Here is a 21,414-nt window from a genome sequence, read left to right as displayed (position 1 = left end):
GGAATAAAAACTAAATGTCGAGACTAAACTCGACATTTCAAGATCAAAGTCACCCTTGACCTTTCAATTTTATTCTCTAAATGCAGCAAAAAAAATAAAAATCCAAATGTCAAATGAAGAAAAAGCTCCTTCCTCATGCAACATGGCTTTAATCTTGCTCCAGAGTTCAACCATATCTCTCCCAGTTTCAGGGTTTCCTACCTGCTGTTTTCCCAGCTGTAGCAAGTCTTGTCCGAGACCCACCGAGGCGAGCAGAGAGGCGCAACCCAGCAGGAATATATCGCTCTTCTTCCTCTGACTGCAGCGACGAAGCGAGTCCTGGTAGCTCACGCCCGTTCCCAAGCCTCCAACCGCCTGACAGGAGCCCATATTCCCAACAGCGGGCACCATGTTGGGCCCCAGGCTGCTCCACAGGGAACCCGAGTCCTCCATGGCCCCGTTACTGCTCGACTCCGAGGGCAGCAAGGAGCCTGGCGATTCCTCAAACTCACTGCATTCCTCTGTAAAAGACAGAATTGATTAAACTCACACTTGTGATTGTGTGAATGAGGCAGAACGCACAGTGAAATGAAAAGACTCACCCATTTCATTCAGGCTGGAGAAGCCAGCAGTCATCGGGGCATGTTTGGGAGACTTGCCCAGATTTGGCGCGCTGGATGACCAAACTTTGCTTCCCTCTGCGAGAGACTTCAACCTGCAAACAGGGAATTTGAATTAGACTGGCAGGACATCAAGACTCCATTTTTTAATATATTATCAGAGGCAACAGATGCTGTGAAAATAACATTTTTTAAACGAAAAAGGGACATAAACCGGTCAGGTCGATGCCACTTGAGGACGCGATTCATACAAAGCGAAGATGATTACTCTGCTTCTGGCTTCTCCGCTCACTGTAATGAGATATTGATCTAAAGGTTTTGTTTCTGTGTGTTATCCAGACGAGTATCTGAAGAAGCCCCTTTTTCTTGCCTGCAGGTGAACAGACAGTGGGCCTTATAATCCTGCAGGTGTTGACACTGCAGTTTCATCAGGTTTTTACAGAAAACAAAGCTTTCTGTTCAAAATTAAAGAGCTGTGACTTTCTGTGCCTGTTGCTGGAAATTATTAACCACAAAATCCATAGTTTATCAAACCGTGTAAGAGCAGCCTGTCACTCCACATACAGTGCTGTCAAAAAAACTTCTCCCCCTTCAAACAAACCTGAGAAAATACTAAATTATCAAAGCCAAAGTATATCTTTAACTTTGAGCAAAACTGTTGACGTACTTTTCCTCGCCGCCCACTCTCTCTTTCTGATGGGTGGAGCTTGGGCCCCAGGTGCGTCCTTTCTTCTTATTGGTCGTCAGGTCTTCCTTTTTACACACAGCGCTGCGACCCCACGTCTTACTGCCATCACTCGGCGTCACTGAAAAACACAGCAAACATTCAATAAACTCCGGTCCATATCCTCACTAGACTTATTGACGTTAACGCTCACATCTGATAGCTCTCAGCCGGGGTATGACCCCAGGGCTGGCAGGCGGGGTCGTGCTCTCGCTCCCCTGGGTCTTCCTCTTGTCCACGCTGGGCGATGCCTGCACCGTGATCTTATGCTCGAAGCCTGCAAAGACAGGGAATATGAGAAGCATTTACATGACAAAAGGAGAGATTGATAGACAAAGAACTCACAAACAAACTGGCGATTTGGAAACACACACAAAACAAGGCGCAGATTTTGAGGATAAACTGAAATTACATCAAAAGGAGGCACACAGGAGGCGTCTCCCCATCTATTGTATTAGAGTATTAATACGCCATGAGAACATATATTTTGGATTTCCTACATCCTACTTTCACTTTAGGGATAATAAATTGACTGAAAAGCAGAGTTAAGTTAACTTTACTTATTATTGGGTTACAACTCGCTCGACAGCAACAACATATTGGAAGAGTGTCATTCTAGGAAATGCAGTGACGGAAATTTTGAAGCATATAAACAGATTCATGGGAAAATTATCTCTAAATTATATCAAGGCCTCAGGAAACAGAAAGATAATAACACCAAGTACAGTGAAACTCAATTGGGAAAAAAGAGCCAAACTTAAACGCAGAAATAGCTGAGGCAGAGTTTGCGTTGTGACACAGTATGATCATCGTGCAGTAAAAGTCAAGTGTTTTGTTACAGTATGTTTAACGCTGAGAAAGATGCTAGGCTATCAAATCCCTGTAGCTGTCCCGGCACTGTATCTTGTAATGAAAGTAATCAAAGAAGATGTTATTATCAAAAAGGACTGTTAGTTATTCAAAATATTGATCATCACTGGTTAACAAACAAAAAAAAAAGCTGTGAGTGATGTTTGGAGTATCCCACCTGTTCGGTTTTCCTTCTTAAAACGTGTTAAATAAAAAGCGATTCAAGACAAAGATGAGCTAACTAATGAAAAAACACAAAGACATGCATGTCAGGATAGCTGCTGACTGTAAACTGGCCGTGTGAATGTAAGAGTGAATGGCTGTTTCTCTCTGTGTTAGCCCGGTGATAGACTGGGCTCCAGTCTGGATGGATGGATGGATGATGGATGCCATGTACCACTCTTTGTTAAACACACATCTGAACTGAAAGGCTTCTCTCATAAAACCTGCTTCTTTCTAAAGTGTTACTTTGCATTAACTGTGTCCCAAATGCAGCTGTTAGGATTAGCAAAGTAATATGACGGGTTTTTCTTTCCACCTTTAGTAATGAAGTGATATTTTTTTACTGGGACATCCTTGTTAGCCTACATGAAATGATTTGGTAAAACAAACACAAAGGGAAGTATCAAAAATGAATTTTTTCTTTGCCTTTGTGATGTTTTCCATCAAAATCAAGGAAAAGTGATTACTATCGTTTACTATTCGTGAGTCAAAATTTCTACTTACATACTTAAACATCTGAAAAAATAACTTAATGATGAGACAATAACTTTGAGTACTTGAGTATGAATTTTGAGGAGATAACCCAAACGTATTTACTCATGGATGACAGAAACGCTTTGTTTTCACTGGCGGAAACGAGCTCCCAAAGATTAGGGAAAGGACATATGAGGTCATTCTTTTAGGAATATTCAAATGCAGCCAGTGTCCTAAATTTTCCACCTGAAAATACCCCATCTCACAGGAAGTGACATCATACCACCTTTGTGCACCTGATTCACCGGATTAAAACTGTCCGGGTGTGATTCCTGTGTGCACCCACCAGAGGGCAGACTGATACAGTTGCTGTCTCTGCCCAGCTTCAGTAATCGGCTCTTCTTGAAGTGGCCCTTCCTCTTCTTGACGCTGGGCTTTTCCTGGTACATCTGGTGGATGATGATGTTCAGCTCTCGCTCAACAATGTCGATCTCCCTCTCTGCCAGCTCCTGCTCCCTCTTCCTCAGCTGTTCCTCCTGCTCCTTCTGCTCCTCGGCTGCTCGGGCCAGCGCCTCCTCCCATGATCTCAGCTCCTGCAGAGAAGCAGGGGAAGATGAAGAGCTTACCACAGCACCTCTTTTGACACCTCTTTCCTGGCATTTTGTTAGCTGCTAACTTAATTCTTATTTGCAGAAGCAGCACAGATGTGACAGCGTGAGATTCCTCTCACCTCCGTATGAAATGTGACTTTTATTAAAGCACTTCTGTCTGAATAAATCAGCTCAGAACAGGAGAAAAGAAGAGCAAACGAATGTACTCACATTTGTCAACTTTTAGCTGGAAACTAAAGTTCTGATTTACTCATTCTGTCTTTGTACAATGTGACTTCTAACCACAACACTGAGCATTATAGTACAGAGAGGATCTGCGCGCACATACGAGCGCTTTAAAGTATTTTTATATGCAGACATGTTTTATAAAAATCCACCATTTCTCACCTTCTCTTTGGCCCTGAGCTCGTCGAACATCTGCTGGATCTCCAGCCTCCAGTCTTCTTGTAAGGAGTGAAAGGACTCCAGAGGCATCTGAAACATGGCCGACTGCTCGATGGCCAGCAGCCGGCTCAGGATACTGGTGAACGACGGCCTGCCGTGAGGGTTCGGGCTCCAGCACTCTGAGGAGCAGCAGACAGTAAGAATCTGTTGTTTATTATGGATTTCGCAGCTGTAATCATGACTTATAACTATAACGTAAAATTACAGGCACACGTGAAATAAAGTGCCATTTAAGTTGTGTTTGCAATAATTGAACAGACGCTACTTTTTCTTAATTAAGTGTAAAATTGTCACAGAAATTTCAAAGATTTCAAATATGAAACATTTAAAAATACATAAGCACATTTTTTTAAAGGCATAACAAATGTGATCTTACGTAATCAGGCTTCTAATGTCAAAACATATTTTCACACAATGTCCTTGGAAAAATCTCACTACCACGTTTACCAAAATAAAGACTTTAAAGGAGGGACTGAGCTAATCGTAACTATGTATTTTTAAACTGCAAATTATGTCCTCAAAGTCAAATCTGTCATTATCTATTTTATCCAGCAAGATAATATTATCACACTTTAGTTTTTTATGGCAATTACATGTAATCTGTTTCTAATAATGCAGAATTAACTGTGATAGGTCAGCAAGAATCACATATCTGTAGCCGTCTACATATTTAACTATTACATTTCCACTCATCCACCTTCTTGTTTTACCATAAAATAACCAGAACCCAACCAGCCTGGCAGTCAGCTGAGTCGAGCTCATGGACAAAGACTCACTGTTATACTTGGAGAAGATGTCACCATAGTTTAAAACCCTTTACATTTACAGACCTTCAACAATCTCTTTGAGAGTAAATGCAGTTAGTCCAACTCGGACTGTGACAGTTTGCAGAAAGGTCGTCTCCTATCAGGAGACCTGTGCAATCGCCTTGTGATAAAAAGTGGTCGTGAAGAGTCGCAGAATGCAAAGAGGATCCTGTCGTTTTTTTACTCAGGTGTCTGAGCCACTATCTTGCTCTGACAAAGCTACGTCCTAATTCAGACTAAGTCTGTTTTCTGTTTTTTTTCCTATTATTTTAATTTATTTAATAAAATGTTGGTATTTGGCGTCTCTGTAACATGGAAACATGGATTGTTATCTAATTAGCTTTGTCCTATACTGGGAAGTGGACAGTACAGAATAAATGCATGCAGCAAAATCTATAAAAAAATAATACAGATAGTTAGATATAGATATGTTTACATATCAGATTTTATATATTCATTTTGTCTGAATTTTTCCTTCAAGTTTTAGAAAGACAGACAGTGGCTGTGCGACGGACTGTGCAGGGTGTACACCACCTTCTACCCTATGACAGCTGGGATAAGCTCCAGCACGCCGTGACCCTGGGGATGTTTGGATGGATGAACAAGCACACAATAAAACCTAAAAATGGATTTTTAGGTCTAACAAAATGACACATAGATAATTTCAGTAGACTCGCCCTCTACCCCATCGACAGTTAATGTTTATTACCCTATCACACAGCGGTCAGGTTATTAGTACAGCACAAAAAGGACTTAGCCATGAATTGCTGGCTCGGACAATTCTTCCCTTTCTGGCACTCAAAGCGGCAACAGGAGACGTGGAAGGAAGCGAGATGAGACGGCATATGGCGACCATCATGAGCCAAACCCCGACTGCCAGTGTTGCCGAAACATGCCGCACACCTACAATAATCTGCCGAGCCACAAACTGATCACAACTGCCTCTCCGACGTCTAACTACAAACACACAACCCGTCTCCTAAAAGTCCAACAGATTAACGCAAGAGAAGCACTAACAGTGGAAAATTGAAAACATGGAAAAAATAGGGGCTAAAAATACAGCCTGCAGCAGGTGACGTTCATTTTTTTAATGGATCTAAATTACCATAAAATCCATGTGGCGGGAGAGGAGATGAAAGTGAGCCGATGACAGGAGTAAACAGAGTGTAGAGAGTAGCGAGGGATGACAAAGGGGAGATTAACGGATGAACTTGGATAAGATGAAGTGGGGGAAAGGAGCTTTAAGCAGCAGAGTGGGAGGGAAGTTTGGTGCTGTGGTGCTGACAGTTTGAGACGCATCTCTCTCTCTTTTTTTTTTTGTCTTTTACATTAAACCTGCCCTGCAGCTTTAACCATCCACATTTTTTTAAAAGTAACCTGGGAATAAGCATATTAGGGCAGCTTAGATATAAAGCAAGTGTGTGTTTAAACAGGGATGATCTGAACTCTGAAACAGGAGCCGGTTAATACTCCACCACTGTTAACAGCGATTATTTGCAAGGTGAAAAGGAGAAATGTGGCCCGGGGGGAGCTCAGGCATGTATAAAAAGTAAGTTAATGAAACCGTCCAGACACGCGTCGTCTATTTTATCTCTGTGTTTGCTTCTCATCTCCCAAATGTGGGATAGAAATTGTTTTAAAATGAACAACAGTAACCTCAAAAGTTACAGGATCTTGAAGTCAGTGGATATGAACAGCCTGTGGGCTTATTTAAAATGTTTCAGCATTTTCAGTGACAGTTTAAGGTCATATTCACAGCAACATTTTAGGGCTTTACTAGGTTATAAAGAGAGACAAAGGAGAAGGGAAGACATATTAAAGTCATTCAATGAATAAAAACAACTCGAGTAATCTCTGAGATCATTAAAGTCAGAAAACTCAGATATTCCTTAAAATATAGTCAGAAATGTCTGAGAAAAACATTTTCCCCCACCTATGTGAAATCTCCTCTTTTTAGGAGGTGTGTTTCTGAAGTGCAGCTGTTAATCTGCTAATCTAACTAAAGCAGCAAGTGAAAGTAAAGCTTAAACATTTTCCAAGGTGAGGTCGAAATAGTAAAGCAAAGTAAACGCAGGTAAATTTAATGTGCAGGACCGAAATTTAAAGATTTCTGAGGGAGCTCGGAAAATTTCATTGCTACTGTGTTAATAAAGATTATGATTCTTGCCATCTCACTATATAAAGTGATATCATAAAGATTAAAAGAATGTAAGCCGATAAATTAACATATATGTTCGTGTACATGAGCGAAGTGGAAAAACTGCCACAAGCTTGGGGAAAAACTGCCAACTGGATGGGTTTTTGATGATGACGATAACAATAATAATAATCATCATTTTGGACTTTTTTAGTTTTAGAAACCACTTCCTGTAAACTTTTTGAGTTTTTTTCTCTTACCACCTCCTACTTTGCCATTTTTGGGGGTGTTTTTCATGTTTTAAAATCTAATTTTTAAGACAGGAAATGAATATATTATTAATCTAACCACAAACCCCAACAGAAATACCGCAGTGACACATCACAAAACACAATATCCAGATCATATGCAAAAACATGCCGGAAACAAACCAAATATATTTTCAAACAGCTTTCAGTGCGGCTGCTGGAGCAGCCATACCTTCATCTTCAGCTAACCGTGATTACATATGTGACAAACACACACACACACAAAAAAAAAATCACTTTGATTACATTCTTGACTGAGGCTGTGTTCAGGTAACAACCTTCTTACCTCCCAGTAGTTGAGCAAAAGGTTCAGGGCAGGTTGAAGGGACGGGAAGCGTCAGCTTGTTCATTGCGACTCCGTAAGCTACCGCCAGTGCATCTATCTCCCGGTAAGGAACCTCGCCAGTGAGCAACTCCCAGAGCAACACACCAAAACTATGAGGAGAGATAAAAATGAGAAATCAACATTAAATCTATTCTAACTTAAAAAAAAGTTTTCAACTGTCACCTTCATTTTTTTTAAGTGTAGAACATGCTGTGGATCTAACATTCACAGCAAATTAGTCATTTAGTCAAGTTTAGTCAAAAAGAAAAGATAAAGCAGGCTGGGTGGGATGTGTGTCGATAAGTACAACGTAGAATAAACAGCTTTCTGTTGTGCAATACAGAAAATACCTCTATAAAGTAAAATAGCTCTGTGTTCAATAATGCAGCAATATAAAGGAGAATGTTATTCACTAAATATAGTGCAAACAGTCACAATATAAAATTAAAGTGGCCCAGTATAAGCCACGTGAACGTGATATTAAATAAAATATGAAACTAGTGACTGAAACCATCAGAAGAATATCTGCTGTTGTCATAATTTCCAGTCAATCTGACTTCCTTCTGCAATCACGCATCACTTCCTGCAGATGATGCCTATCTTTTATATGCAGGCCATGTTATTAAATAAACAACCTGAACACTTGGAATTGCTAATTACTTAACTTTCTTCTTCCCTGCTCTTCTTCTTCTTACCGTTTCAGTTAGAGGTCCAACACAGTAGATCATCTTCCTCCATCTCACCAGCCCTCTCCTCTAATCACACCAACCCACTGCATGACCTTCTTCACTACATCCTTACATCTTCTCTGAAGTCTTCCTCTTTTGCTTCTCACATTTCTAATCCTGTCTCTCTTGGTCACTCCCATTGAAAATCTCAGCATCCTCAACTCCACCTCCACCTCCACCTCAGTATTTATCCTAAAAGCTTTCATTTCTGTAGCACAGACGAGCATCTACCTGTATTGCTCCTGTGTGTTTAGACTTTCTCACTATCTTCTCTTTCTACATGTAACCCCAGACTGACTGCATTATGTGGAGATCAAGGCCCGAGGAGGCTACACTGTCTGTTGTAGGTCGTCAGAGGTTTTTATGACTCTAGCTGTGTGTTTGGGATCATTGTCCTGCTGCAGACGCTGTGCTGATGCCACTTTGCTGGAAAGTCCACTGACAGCTTTTAAAGTGTTTTGGTTATTCACCCTGTTCCCCGTTCGTCTGCCCTGACAGGCTGCATGGAGACATCTGTCAATGTGTAAACCAGGGAAGTGCAGTGACACACAAAGAGGCAAGGGCAGTACCTCCACACGTCGCTGCTCTTGGAGAAGAGGGAGTGCTTGATGACCTCCGGGGCCATCCAGGCGTAGGTCCCTGCTGCACTCATCTTGGTGGTCTGGTGCCACTCTCTGGCCAGACCAAAGTCTGTGATCTTCAGGGTTTTGCCATTCAGGTCATCCCGCTCCACCGGCTGCAGAATGAGGACTGAGGATGAGGAGGAAAGAAAACAGAAGAGAAGAGCTTTCGTTATAAAAGGTGACATTCTCATACACACAGTGTGGATGACAAAAACGCACACAAATACACTTAGAAACTGCTTTTGTGACTTTTAAATATGCAAATGCGCTCTGACAAGATATCAAACTACTGAAAGGGAAAAAGAAGAAACACAGACAGCAAACAAAGCTCCGGAGTCATGAATAATTACTCCAATCCGGCAGTAAAAATGAACTCACATTACACAAACCAAGTGTTTTTATGATTCTTAAATGCAAATATCTCTTTCTTTATAGTTCCTTTATGATACAGATTGAATTTATTTATTTGTTTTGGGTGAGGGGGTGGATGTTCTAAATTAAAAGATCAAATTATAATGAAATTAACCAACAAATCAGTCAAAATAATCACTACTTACAGCCTTAACAGAAGTGTCAGTGTGATTCAGTTAACTTCTGCTTTACTTTAAGTGTTTGTTCACAACAGTTGTCCCAAAATGCTTTATATTGAGAAGTAAAGACCTACTATATTACCAAAAAAAAAAAAAAAACCCCAAAAAATGTAAAACACCAAAACTCCCCACTCCTGCAATCAGAGACCATGAACAAGACGCAGGGGGCAGTGCAATGAAGGCAGGAGGAGATTAAAGAGTCTTCTTTCACTTCTTATTATATTCAGCAGAATCTGTGAAAATTACGATGGGCCTGAGACGTCAAATGCATTGCAACTTAAGAAAACAGCAGCAAATATAGAAATGCTACAAAAGCGCACAACAAAACAAAAACACAACAGAAAGCAAAGCAAAACACACACACACAAAAAAAATCACTTTGATTACATTCTTGACTGAGGCTGTGTTCAGGTAACAACCTTCTGTGTTGTGTTCACAGAACACAACGCAAGTGTTTTTGTGGAGACAATAATGTGACGGACCAGCTGCAGAGGTGACGAGCTAACAGTAAACGGCTATTCTATTCAATTCAATTTTATTTATACATCGCCAAATCACAACAACAGTTGCCTCAAGGCGCTTTATATTGGAAGGTAGACCCTACAAAAATACATAGAGAAAATCCCAACAATCATATGACCCCCTATGAGCAAGCACTTTGGTGACAGTGGGAAGGAAAAACTCCCTTTTAACAGGAAGAAACCTCCGGCAGAACCAGTCTCGGCCATCTGCCACGACCGGTTGGGGTGAAAGACGGAAGACAGGATAAAAGACATGTGGAAGAGAGCCAGAGATTAAAAACAAGTATGACTAACAGCTAATAAGCATGTAAAGAGTTATAAGAATCATACACATCATCCCACATATTATCTGCATGTTTTGGTTTCTATCACTTCCTCACCTGTTCCGTCACATTATTGTCTCCCCTAAAACACCTTTTTTTGATTTGTGAGATTTTCTTTCCTACATGCTTTGTGTTTTATTCAATTTCCAATGTGTTTTTTCTCCCTCTGCTGAGTTTTGTGTGCAGTGTTTTTCTATTTGCTGATAATTCATAACTTTGAGTGCACTTCACCTGCCAGGGCCACTGCATAAATGCTGAAAATCAAACCATGGATCTATTTTTCATTAAGAATAAGAGTTCAGCAGCACAGCCATGTTCGCAGAGCAGGTGTAGTTGGACCTTTGTGCCTATTTCTTCCATTCAGTGAAACTACCTGGTCAGTCTGCAGTTTCCTACAGTGACGGTATTTTAATGTGTGCAGTCTCCTTGCTAACATTAGATACCTTCGTCTTTGTGCCACTCTCAGACTTCCTCCTTCATTTCCGTGAGAGGACTGGCTATGGAAATATTTGGAGTGTACACAGTTCACTGGGAGCCAGGTGGGGGTTGCTCTCTCTCTCTCTGACTCGCTCGCAATTATCTACAGCCGTATGCAAAAGGTGGTGAAACAAGGCTACACACACACACACACACACACACACACACACACACACACACACACAACAGCGTCTTTGTTTACACACACACGTGCACTCCTGTGCGCGCGCACACACACATGCACAATAACCTTTCACATGATAAAGGTGTGTCTCTTTCGCTCTCTGTGCTCTGTCCACAAGCTCGCTAGGAGACGAGTTTCAGTGATACGGACGTGCTCTCAGGCCTATCAGCTGATACTTCCATAGCCGAGTCATGTTTTGCTTGAGGAACGCCGTCACAGCACTCCATTACAGAGAGGCTGTAGCGGTGAGACGACGATTAAATCGTGTTTGTGTTTGTCTGCTGGGTCAGGTCTTAATAGCGACAAAGAGGTCACACGACTCTGCCTGTAACTTGCTTTACGTCCGCCCAGATCAGATCCTTCATAATGTAATTCTATTTTTGTGTCGCTGTACACACAGCATCTCCCACACATCAGTGAGTGCTGCTCTTCCTGAAGTTTCTCACTTGTTCTTTGAAGTGTGTTTTTTCTTATCCTATTGAGGTTCAAATGACATGTGGTGGTTTACAGATTGCAAAGCCAGTTAAGAAAAATGTTATAGTGACCTTAAAAAGTATCCTAGAGTTTATTTATTGCTTATTGGCAGCTCTCTATATGAGACTATCAAGGTCTTCAGCTCAGCCACTGTGGCCCTGCACCTTTAAATCAGCATTGTTTACTATTCTGTTTTCTTATCTTAACGGTCTGGTGTATTTCTTCATATTTCATAAAATGTGAATGTATGGCATTAGAAGTGCACACTGTTTTGGGGTCTTTTCTTATTAGACTTTATGTACAATATAATCTTTTAAAAGAACAATATATTTTATTCAATTCACTCGATTGTTAAATGAGTAGAAAACGATACTTTTGGTTGTTTTCTTATTCACAAAGGACCACCACAGCAGTTAGTTCCTGTCTTGAAACAACCCAAAAAGGGATTTGTGTCTCCTCCTTGGATCAAACCAGGTATCTTTTACTTGATCCTCCCTTTTTTTTTTTTTTTTTTATTGCTGGTTCCAAACACCAAAAAGGTATTTTATGTAAATCCAGTGACAGCATATTTCTGTCAAACCACATTTATAAATTTTTGGGGGGTTATATATATTATTAATAAACCAAATAAAATAATTCAGGACCCAAAATTGAACCCTGAGGAACGCCACACTGCATTAAATATAAACACTCCAGTTGTATAGCTGGTATTTTCTATCGTTGTTATAATTTTCTCCAGAACTACTGATGGAGTCAACCTATTTGTATGGAATCCATACTCAATTAAACTATACTGTATGCATATTATTTGTACATGATAACAAATATGTATAGCCTAGGTTAAATTATAATAAAGTTATTGAAGTGATACAAGAAGTTTGACTCCAATGGTAACTGGTGGAAATCACAGACTAACCCCATATGTTTCTGTGATATTCTGTACATTGCATAGAGTTGTCTAATTAATGAATAACATAAACAGCTGTTAAAGAACTAAAAGGCAGGTATTAAATGTGTATTCGCTGCATTGTTGGGGTCAGTGTGTGTTTATTGTGTTTGCTTTCTCCTGCTATGTTCACTGTGTGGGTTTTGTCCTATAAGTCGACTTCTGTTGGCTAATTTCTTTACATTTGCTTATAATTTGAACCAATGCATTAATCAATGCACTGGTACAAAAAACGAAAGAAAACAAACCACTATAATGTATACAATATATACTACTATATATTACTGTTACAGTGGACTGGACGTCTACTTGAGCAGTTTGTTTTTTGTTTTTTTTTTTAATTTAAGACTTTTACCTGTAACTATGTATTTTTATATCGTGCCCTTGGTGCTTTTACTTTAATAAAAAGGTGAAGTATGTCACCTCGGGCATGCGTATTAGCAAAAAAGGAATAAAATATTCTATATCTTAGTGGATAATGAGAAAAAATATTCAGCAACAGTTTTGAGCAAAAATGCCAAATACTGCTCACATTTGAATATTTGCTGTTTTCTTCAGTTTTCTGGAAAAGTCAGTTACGGTTTCAGCTTTGTTATTATATAACACATCACAGATGAAACATCTAGAGCAAAAAAATACTACATGTTTTACCAACGCTTTAAAATGTATAACGCTGAAGATAAAAACTTGAAAAATATAGGCGAGTCCTTGAGTACATGTTATTTTCCACCTCTCTAAGGTAATGTGACTGTGTCGAGGAGTAAAGTGAGGGTTGCTGACAGTGATAATAAGCTGCCCTCATCCTCCTCCTCCTTCATCCGTTCTATTCTGATACTGCCGTCTGTGTGAGGGACGACTGTCTCCTCGGGGTTAGCTGTTTCTGAGAAGCAAAAATGGACCCGGACAGACTCCAAAAAGAAAAAGAAAAAAAGGACAGAGAGAGATTGGGATGTGTTTGCATGCTCGGATGGGTGTGTCCTCACAGTCCACCTTTCCCAGTTCGTTTCGTGTGTACATATACAGAGCCCTGACACTCTGGGAGAGGACATCAGGCATGTGGGTGGAAGGTCGGGTGGAAATAGAAAGAAAAAGACAGGGAGGCTGACAGAAATGCACAAACACAAACTGGATGTGTGACTGAAGCAGCACTTCCACCTGCTTCCTCTCCGTTTCTCATCTTCAAATGACTATATCATCAGCTTAGGTTCACACACTGGTAGAGAGGCCTTCATATTCACCCTGCCACAAGTTCTTCCATCCACACATCAAACACACAAATCAACATGTTTGTGTTAAGCTGGCAGCACAGAAACCTGAAGTGCAGCGACACACGAATAAGACTCACAAGGGCGTGGGAAGCATATTTTTATCGCAGTGAAGGAGGGGAAAAAAAGTCCTCAAGGATAGTGTGGCTTTTACACAATGCGATGCCAGCGCTGTTGGAAATGTTATCTCAAAATGGGAATGAGAAGAAAGCAAGAAGCACTGCTTACATTCTCCCAAAGGGCTTCTATACAAACATGAATTCTGGTAAATATCACAGCCACTGATTAATCGCACATCTTGATTACAGTCATCATACTTTGACAGTATTTCATCAAGAAAAACTGGTGCTTTCTCTGCTCTTTGAAAGCAAAGTCCAAAAAGTCAATATCATTTACACTCTCTTATCAATGACCTCAGAGTGCTGTGCCTGCAACCTACAGAGAGCATCCAAATTATAAACAAGCAGATCAGAACGAGTCTAAAGCCAAGCAAATAGCTCCTTGAGGAAAAATAAAGCAATGAAGATAAAAACTGAGCTTCATAAACAGGAGCTCTGCAGTTATTAAGTCTTTTGGGTACCACGCACCTCAGTGCTGTGTAACTTCAGTGCCCGTGGTCCCTAATTGCAATAATTGAACATCTAGGAGGCAATAAACTTCACATTCTGACTTGTTGCATCCTATTAGAGTGTGGTTTAATTCAGTAAGCTTTTTAGAACGACCCATTCATTCACAAATTCTTTTAAAGGCAGAAGGCTTATGTGTTTGATTTTACACACCTGTGGCACTGAAAACACCTCAGTTATAAACCTAATAGGAGAACCCTTAAAAATCTTTTCTGTACTGTGGCTTCTGTCATGTTTCAGGTCTACTTATAGAACAAAACGAGTTTGCATTAGACATTAGTGAGGGTGGTCTACTTTTGGAAAATCCTGGAACCTATTCTAATGTCATCAAACCAAGTTTTAGTTATACATTAAAGGTCAGATCCACCTCTTATTCATGTCATAAGATTATTTCTTTAAAATCCCGAAACCCAAAAAGCACTGCATGACGTCACAGTGGCTACATCAGTCTTTGACACAGGTATGCACCAGTTTGTGATCTCTGGAAGAGGACTGTAGGGTTTAGTTTTTGGACAGGACACACAGTGTGACTCAGGCCGCACTCTCAAAGCTACTATCACAGCCGAGTATTGATCAGCTGTCAGAGACACCTGCTGGGAGTCAAGTTTTTTCCACAGAGAGCAGTGTGGCAGCAGTTTTCTGCCCCTCTGATTATTTATTTACTCGCACCAGATATCCATTGTCGGACTTTGACCCCAGTCGTTGTTTAAACACTGACAGAGAGGCTTTGAGCTTACTAATGATCCTTCAGACTAGTTAGTCAGGGCATTAAGAACAGGTGACACATTAGCCTACAGCCCACATGGATGCTTCACCACAATGGAATGTGCAAAGGTCTTCTGAGTGAAGGCATTTCTGGAAAGCTTTTATTTAAAAACAAAACAAAACACATAAGCAAAGAGTGTTTAGCACATGCTAGTTGTGATCTGGAAAACCCTGCTGCCCAGTATGTTGAACAGAGTATGTTGTACTTCATGCAGGTTTGTGTAACTATTAGTCAGCAACAGAGGAGAATTATTTCACAACAGTAAAAGCAGCACGGCGAAAATAATCGCTGACTTGAAGCAGGACGAGAGCATTTGCAATGTAAGCAAAACTAAATGCAGCAGGAAGTTTGCTTCATCCACTAAAAGTAAAGCATCCATGATAATATAGGACACAGACCTAGTATCTTTTGTATAATGACTGTTATGAAAACCAGGTTTTTGGTTGGGCATATTCAGTGTGTACTATTGACAGTCTTAAAACACCAAATCCTAAAGACCAGTGAGCCGATCCCTGCCAACAACTGGTTGCTATGGAAAAATGTTTATTCCCCCACTGGTTGGCAAATGGTTGCTGGCTGTTTCTAGGTGAAATAAGTCACGAAGAGGGTGCTGCACTAAAAACCTGCTTGTGATTGGTCTGTAGCAGACGGTCGCAGATGGCCGTAGTTTGCATGGTAGATCCACGCTTGTGTGCAAACACTCAACATAAAAAGTGCAACAGAAATCGTCGAAACAGAGAGCGATCACCTTCAAAGTAAAAGTTGCATTTTTTCAAAAGAACTGTTTGTTACACAGTTAACAACTTTGACTTTGAAGGTCCCCAACATACATCTCACCTTCTTGCTGTGAGGCGACTGTGATAACGACTCCACCGCTGTGGTGACCCGATTTAAACTTATCCAAGCAAGCTTCTGGCTTTCTTCCCCCCAGGAGCTTTCTGTCCTCCCTGATCTCACCTCAGGATGCCTGCGTTATAGTTTGACAGCAAGACTCCCTGCCTGCTCCTCTCTGGAACGGGTCATCTCGCTTGCACCAGGTGCTCAGGGCTCACCCCGCCTCTTTCACTACTTAAGCTAAAAATAAATAAATAAATAAAAATTTAAAAAAAAAAAGCTAGAACTAACAAGAATAGTCAGAGTAACAGCCAGAGGCATCCACTGTCCAAAGGCCTGTTTTAAAAATTCATTACAAAATATAAACATAAATGATCTAATAATAATACTCTTTTATGCTTTCTTTTGGACATGTCAGTCACAACATTTAAAAAACATGTTATTATACTTAAGGGAGGCAAAATATTAGGAGCAATTTTCAATAGAAAACAGTGTTAAACACCTTTCACCAAAGGCTCTGACCGTGATAATAAAAAGTAAATTATTAGCTTTCTATGTTAACAACAACAAAAAATGCATCTGCATTATAAAGTTTTCATTGTTTGTGAAAACTGCTCCGGTTAGGTCGTCTTGATACATGCTCAATCATCCAGGTAAGTAAATTTCCAAAAGCTGATAGTTTGTGTTGAAAAGTTGCATAATTAAGATTAAGGAACTGACCTCCCAGCCCATTGTTCCTTCACTGTGCTGGTTTCAGTCATTATGCAAATGTATTGTTTATAAGATTGGGGAAACCTGCAGTTAGCTGAGACTGAAGAAATCACTTGGATGAGTGATGAAACGTTTCTCCCACAAAACGCTACGTCCAGATGAACAGAATCAACTTTTGGAGACTCCGGTTAGGTCCCACATTTTATTCTTAACTATCAGGTCTAAATTCCACTTTTCACATATTTTCAGCCCAATATTGAGAGAAATACTGATGAAATGTATTTAAAAACACTATAGCACGACTACTGGCAGATGAAAAAAACTAAACAAAACTATTTACAACTCCTTTTGATGACTATTCAGTGAGATTTTTACAAGCCCTGAGCAAAGTGCCATTGTCTCTGTGCTGCCTCGCCTTAAATAAACTCCGTGATGTGAGAGCGAGCAATCAGCTGGAGCAGCATTTTGGGCGTGGTCCTCTGAGCAGTCAGCTGAGAGATTTATCTTCTGCTGATCAGCTGATCTGGTTACTGCAGGTGGAACAGCCTGACAGAGCTCGACACCACTTTCATTTTCCTTCCTCTGTTCTTTAAAGTAACACTGCAGGCACATTAGAGGAAAGCGCAGTAGCTTATAGCAAGCGTATGCCTAGTGAAAACCCTAACATAAGAAAATTACACTTTATTGTTCAAAAATATAAATATATACATGAAATGTGGCTGAATAAAGTTTAAAAAAAAAATTAAAAATCAACTGCATCCTAAGCTGACCTCCAGAGAGCAGCCTGGACACATCCAGCTGATATCGGAGCGATGAGGAAATTCACAAATGCAAATGTGCCCCGAATGATTCAGCTTTAACATCAACAGCGATCTCTTTAGGCTCGATCTCTTGCATCACATGTATAATTTCTGGATTCAGTCCACACTGCTGTGTCATTAATTTGATGTTGTGGTAACAAGTGGGAAAGGTCACAAACCAGAGTAGTGACGTTGGGAAAGAAAAGGTGACTGGGGTATGAACAGGCTGACGCTCCTATGAGGATCCATTTTTACCGTCGTCCTCATCGGTTTAAAGGAAACTACACCACATAATCAACCATGAGGAAAACCATCAGGAAACTACGACCCCCTCCCTGGAAGCCAAGTAGTGATTAGTATGATGCTCCTTTAAAAAGTATACATTATGCACTCCACACTGTATATAAATGCCACTTGTTTTGCACATATTCAACTCTGTATATTTTATATATTTTATTATTATTATTATTATTTTATTTTATTTTTTTACTATTTAATTTGTAAAAATGTGTATACACACACACACACACACACACACACACACACACACACACACACACACACACACACACACACACACACACGTAGGAAAATATTTAGTATACACATCCAGAAATGCATATACTATTATATATTGTACATATATTTATTAGTTTCAGGTTGGCCATTCTTGTATTTTGCTCGTTTGTGTTGTTGTGTTTGCACATCTCTGTTGCTTGTGGGGCTCGCACACAAGAATTTCACTCGCATGTGCTGTGCCAGTGTGCCTGCACATGTGATGTGACAATAAAAAGTGATTTGATTTGATTTGATTTGATTTATATATTGGTTAGGTTTTCTTAAGGCGGTTTCATTGCATTTTCTTTAATTCCCAGACACTTGTTTAAAAAATGTCTAATCTAACACAAACCTAATTTGATGACTGCATTTACTTCAAAGCAATGAGTCTAAATCAAGCCACGAACAGATGCTAACATGGATGGTGCAGTTTCAAAAGCTGCCACTAGAGGCAGGATACAAACACAAGTTAGTCTTCATATACGCTCATTTTAAATCCCCAACTTACAGCATTTGTCACTGAAGTAGAAATACAGATACTTGCTTAGTTAGAAAATACTCCGGTAAAAGCTAAAGTACTGATTAAACCTCTTTACTCAAATAAAAACTGTAAGATAACCAAATCCCAACGAATTAAATGGGACAAAGTGGGAACAAAGTCTAGTTAACCTGTTCACTGCATTAAGATGTGATGTTAAGACAACAGCCACTCTGAGTGACAACACTGGCGGGAGTCAAACACACTAAGTAGTCAGCGGATCAGCTTTTCCAAAATTTATATTTTGTTTTAAGCCAAAATTAGCATCCCAGTTAATATCACACATCTCGCCACCCAAGCTAGCAATAGCCTCACCCGATAACCTTCAACTGCTCTTCCAAATATGATCATGCCTGGCTTAAAGGGAAAAAGAATAATCAATGAATAAAATAGGATAGGAACAACCAAAATTCCAGAAACTAGCAGTCGATGGGCTGCGTCCCTCTTTTATATACAGTCTCACAAAGCTGCTGGCTTAGTTCTCAGTGTTGTTTTTATCTGACAAAATGTTTGTAAATTTTAATTCATGTTGTTTTCATGTTCAAAATGGGCCTTTGGGGTTAAATATTTAGTCAGATGTGAGCCACACAGTTGTGACATTGTTGAATTTTATTATATGAGATCCATTTAGGTACAGCCGAATAACAAAGACCATCCTTCATCGAGTTATTTCTTTTTTCCTTTTCCCTTATCAGACTCATTTTACAGCCCCTTCTCCCTCTCCCCTGCAGACCAGGTGTAGCATGCACTTGATAACAGCTGCTTCTGTGTCGCCTAGTCAGCACCCCGATGCACATCTCCAACCACCTTCATCTACCTCCTCATCCTCCTGCAAGTGCAGTTTTTGTTGTCACTCCAGTAACACCTGAGCACCCTCCCCGCCGCCTGCCTCAGCACATCGGCATGAAAAAATAAATAAATAAATAATACACCAACACAGCAGCAGGCTGATGTGCATCAACGCAGACAAAGTACGTGCCCATGGGATTACTGAGAAGCCATTTCCCCGCCCCTGCCTGCAGACCCACCCTGTTTCATCTTCATTTCTACAAGATCAAAACCTCACCAACGAAGAAGTAACCGCCCCCTCGTCTTCATCTTCACATCACTTCTTTTCCCCACAGGTCCAGCCCTCTTCCCTCCCCTACTGCTGGTGCCTACCACTCTACTCTCTGCTTTTGCAGCTGTCGCCAGCCTGGCTACGATCGCAGCACAAAACAGAGAGAAATAGACTGTGTGCGTGCAGAGTAATGGGTGGAGGGGGCGTAAGAATATGAGGAAGCAAGGGGGGGGGGGGGTTCATGGTTTAAGATGAGGAATGGGGCAGGGGGGTAGGGTGGAACAAAGCTGCAGAAATGAGGGCAAAGGAGGAGAGTGAAGGAGAGATGGAGGAGAGAAAAGGCACAAGCACTATGACAGGGAGGGAAAGGAGTGGATGAAAAGATGAGGGCTACTAAGGGTAAAGAGAGATGACTGGAGGGAATGCTTTTGTCATTATCCTGGCAGCACATACCACATGTCTTTGTACCTCGATAGGTCTCTCCATTTTTTTAAGGGTTTTTTTGGCTTCTCACATCTCTCACCTCTCAAGAGATTTGAACCATAACAAGATGCACATCTTTCCCAGCATGCCCTACAATATATACGTAAATAAAACCCCAGATTGGTTATCTTAATAAGTAAAAAAAAAAGCTTCATGAGACAGTGTGGAAATGATTTCTGCCTGTTAGTCTAACTAAAAACTGTTGCAACAGCACAGCAGATGTGCATCGAATCCCTGGGTCTCTTTCCATTCCCCAGTGCTTTGATACGGAGGTTGTAGTGAGTATGCTCCCATGTCATCGATACCCCAGCTTGGCTCCACTTGTACCACCACAGGCCATCGAGGCTCCAATCCTGAGCCACACAGTGGCACAGTTTCACCCTGCAGCTATTCACTTTGTCTGCACACAAACGTAGCTGCCAGATTTGTGTGACCAGGCAGCCTCTCTCTCAGAAGAGATGGAGGTATTAAATGAGGTGGCTTTTTTTGTGCATGGAGTCTATGTACGTGTGTGTTTGCATCTTTGAGTGTGTATGATATGAAAATGGTCGTACTTGCAGCACAGGAATACACACTGAGAGATTTGAGCTTTTCTAACTCATGACAAGGTTTAGCTTTCACAGTTGTTTAGTTAAAAAGCAACATTTTACTGACATTAGATGCAAACAATTAGCATTTCTTTCCCCTAACACAGTTATTACAAACAAGTCATAGCCATTCTGCAGTGACAAAGAATTAACTGGACCTGAAAAGGTTTGATAGCAGTTAACTTAAAGTAACAGATAAGCAGAAAATAAGGATCAAAACCAAGAAGACAAAAACAAAACATTGTGGATATAGCTAGCTAGGGTTGCCAACTTTTAACTATCAAATAAGGGACACTCTGGTGTGCCAGAAGCATAATGCACAACCAGCTGGACATAGTGTAAATATGCTCTGTATGTGACATTGCAAATAATGATAAAGGAACAATGATAAGGAACAAGCAAATTTGGTTTTTATAATGGCATGTCCCGGCTAAAATGGGAAAGTTAGCAACCCTATAGCTAGCTAAAAAAAATTAGTGGCAAGTTAGAAACATTGGAAAATAATAACTGTTAACTGTTTAAAGTATAAAATAAATCAACTGGAAAAAAGGGATAACATTGTAAATTTCAAGCAAAAAGTATTAATAAATACCTAGAAAATGTTAACATAAGATATGGATGCTAATTGAAAACTGTAAGCTAAAGGTAGCATTGTCAACTAGCTAACAATATAGATAAACAGTTAAAAACTGCTAATTCAAGTAATGGATATATACTTAAAACTGCTAAAAAAAAAAAACACTGAACAGCTAAACAGCTTAATAAAGTGGCTCAACAGTTAAAATAGAAAGTCAAAATTATACATAAAAATAGCTAAAGGT

The 21,414-nt window shown here is 40.3% G+C and overlaps 1 protein-coding gene across 1 annotated transcript in view; it reads right to left on the bottom strand.

Moving 5' to 3' along the window:
* map3k10 (mitogen-activated protein kinase kinase kinase 10) overlaps nucleotides 1-21,414 on the bottom strand; it is a 49,508-nt gene that overhangs the window by 6,474 nt on the left and 21,620 nt on the right. Inside the window, exons 2-9 of the mRNA XM_080888318.1 lie at nucleotides 8,797-8,977; nucleotides 7,461-7,609; nucleotides 3,867-4,042; nucleotides 3,215-3,461; nucleotides 1,478-1,600; nucleotides 1,267-1,405; nucleotides 582-694; nucleotides 202-500 (exon numbers count right to left, since the gene is read on the bottom strand). Coding sequence (XP_080744444.1) covers nucleotides 202-500; nucleotides 582-694; nucleotides 1,267-1,405; nucleotides 1,478-1,600; nucleotides 3,215-3,461; nucleotides 3,867-4,042; nucleotides 7,461-7,609; nucleotides 8,797-8,977 — 1,427 coding nt within the window. The remainder of the gene's footprint in view (nucleotides 1-201; nucleotides 501-581; nucleotides 695-1,266; nucleotides 1,406-1,477; nucleotides 1,601-3,214; nucleotides 3,462-3,866; nucleotides 4,043-7,460; nucleotides 7,610-8,796; nucleotides 8,978-21,414) is intronic.

The sequence above is a fragment of the Rhamphochromis sp. 'chilingali' genome (assembly GCF_963969265.1).
Source record: "Rhamphochromis sp. 'chilingali' genome assembly, chromosome: 8".
Classification (NCBI taxonomy): domain Eukaryota; kingdom Metazoa; phylum Chordata; class Actinopteri; order Cichliformes; family Cichlidae; genus Rhamphochromis; species Rhamphochromis sp. 'chilingali'.
Note: the sequence above shows the minus strand (reverse complement) of the source record. Positions and strands in the feature narration are given on the sequence as shown.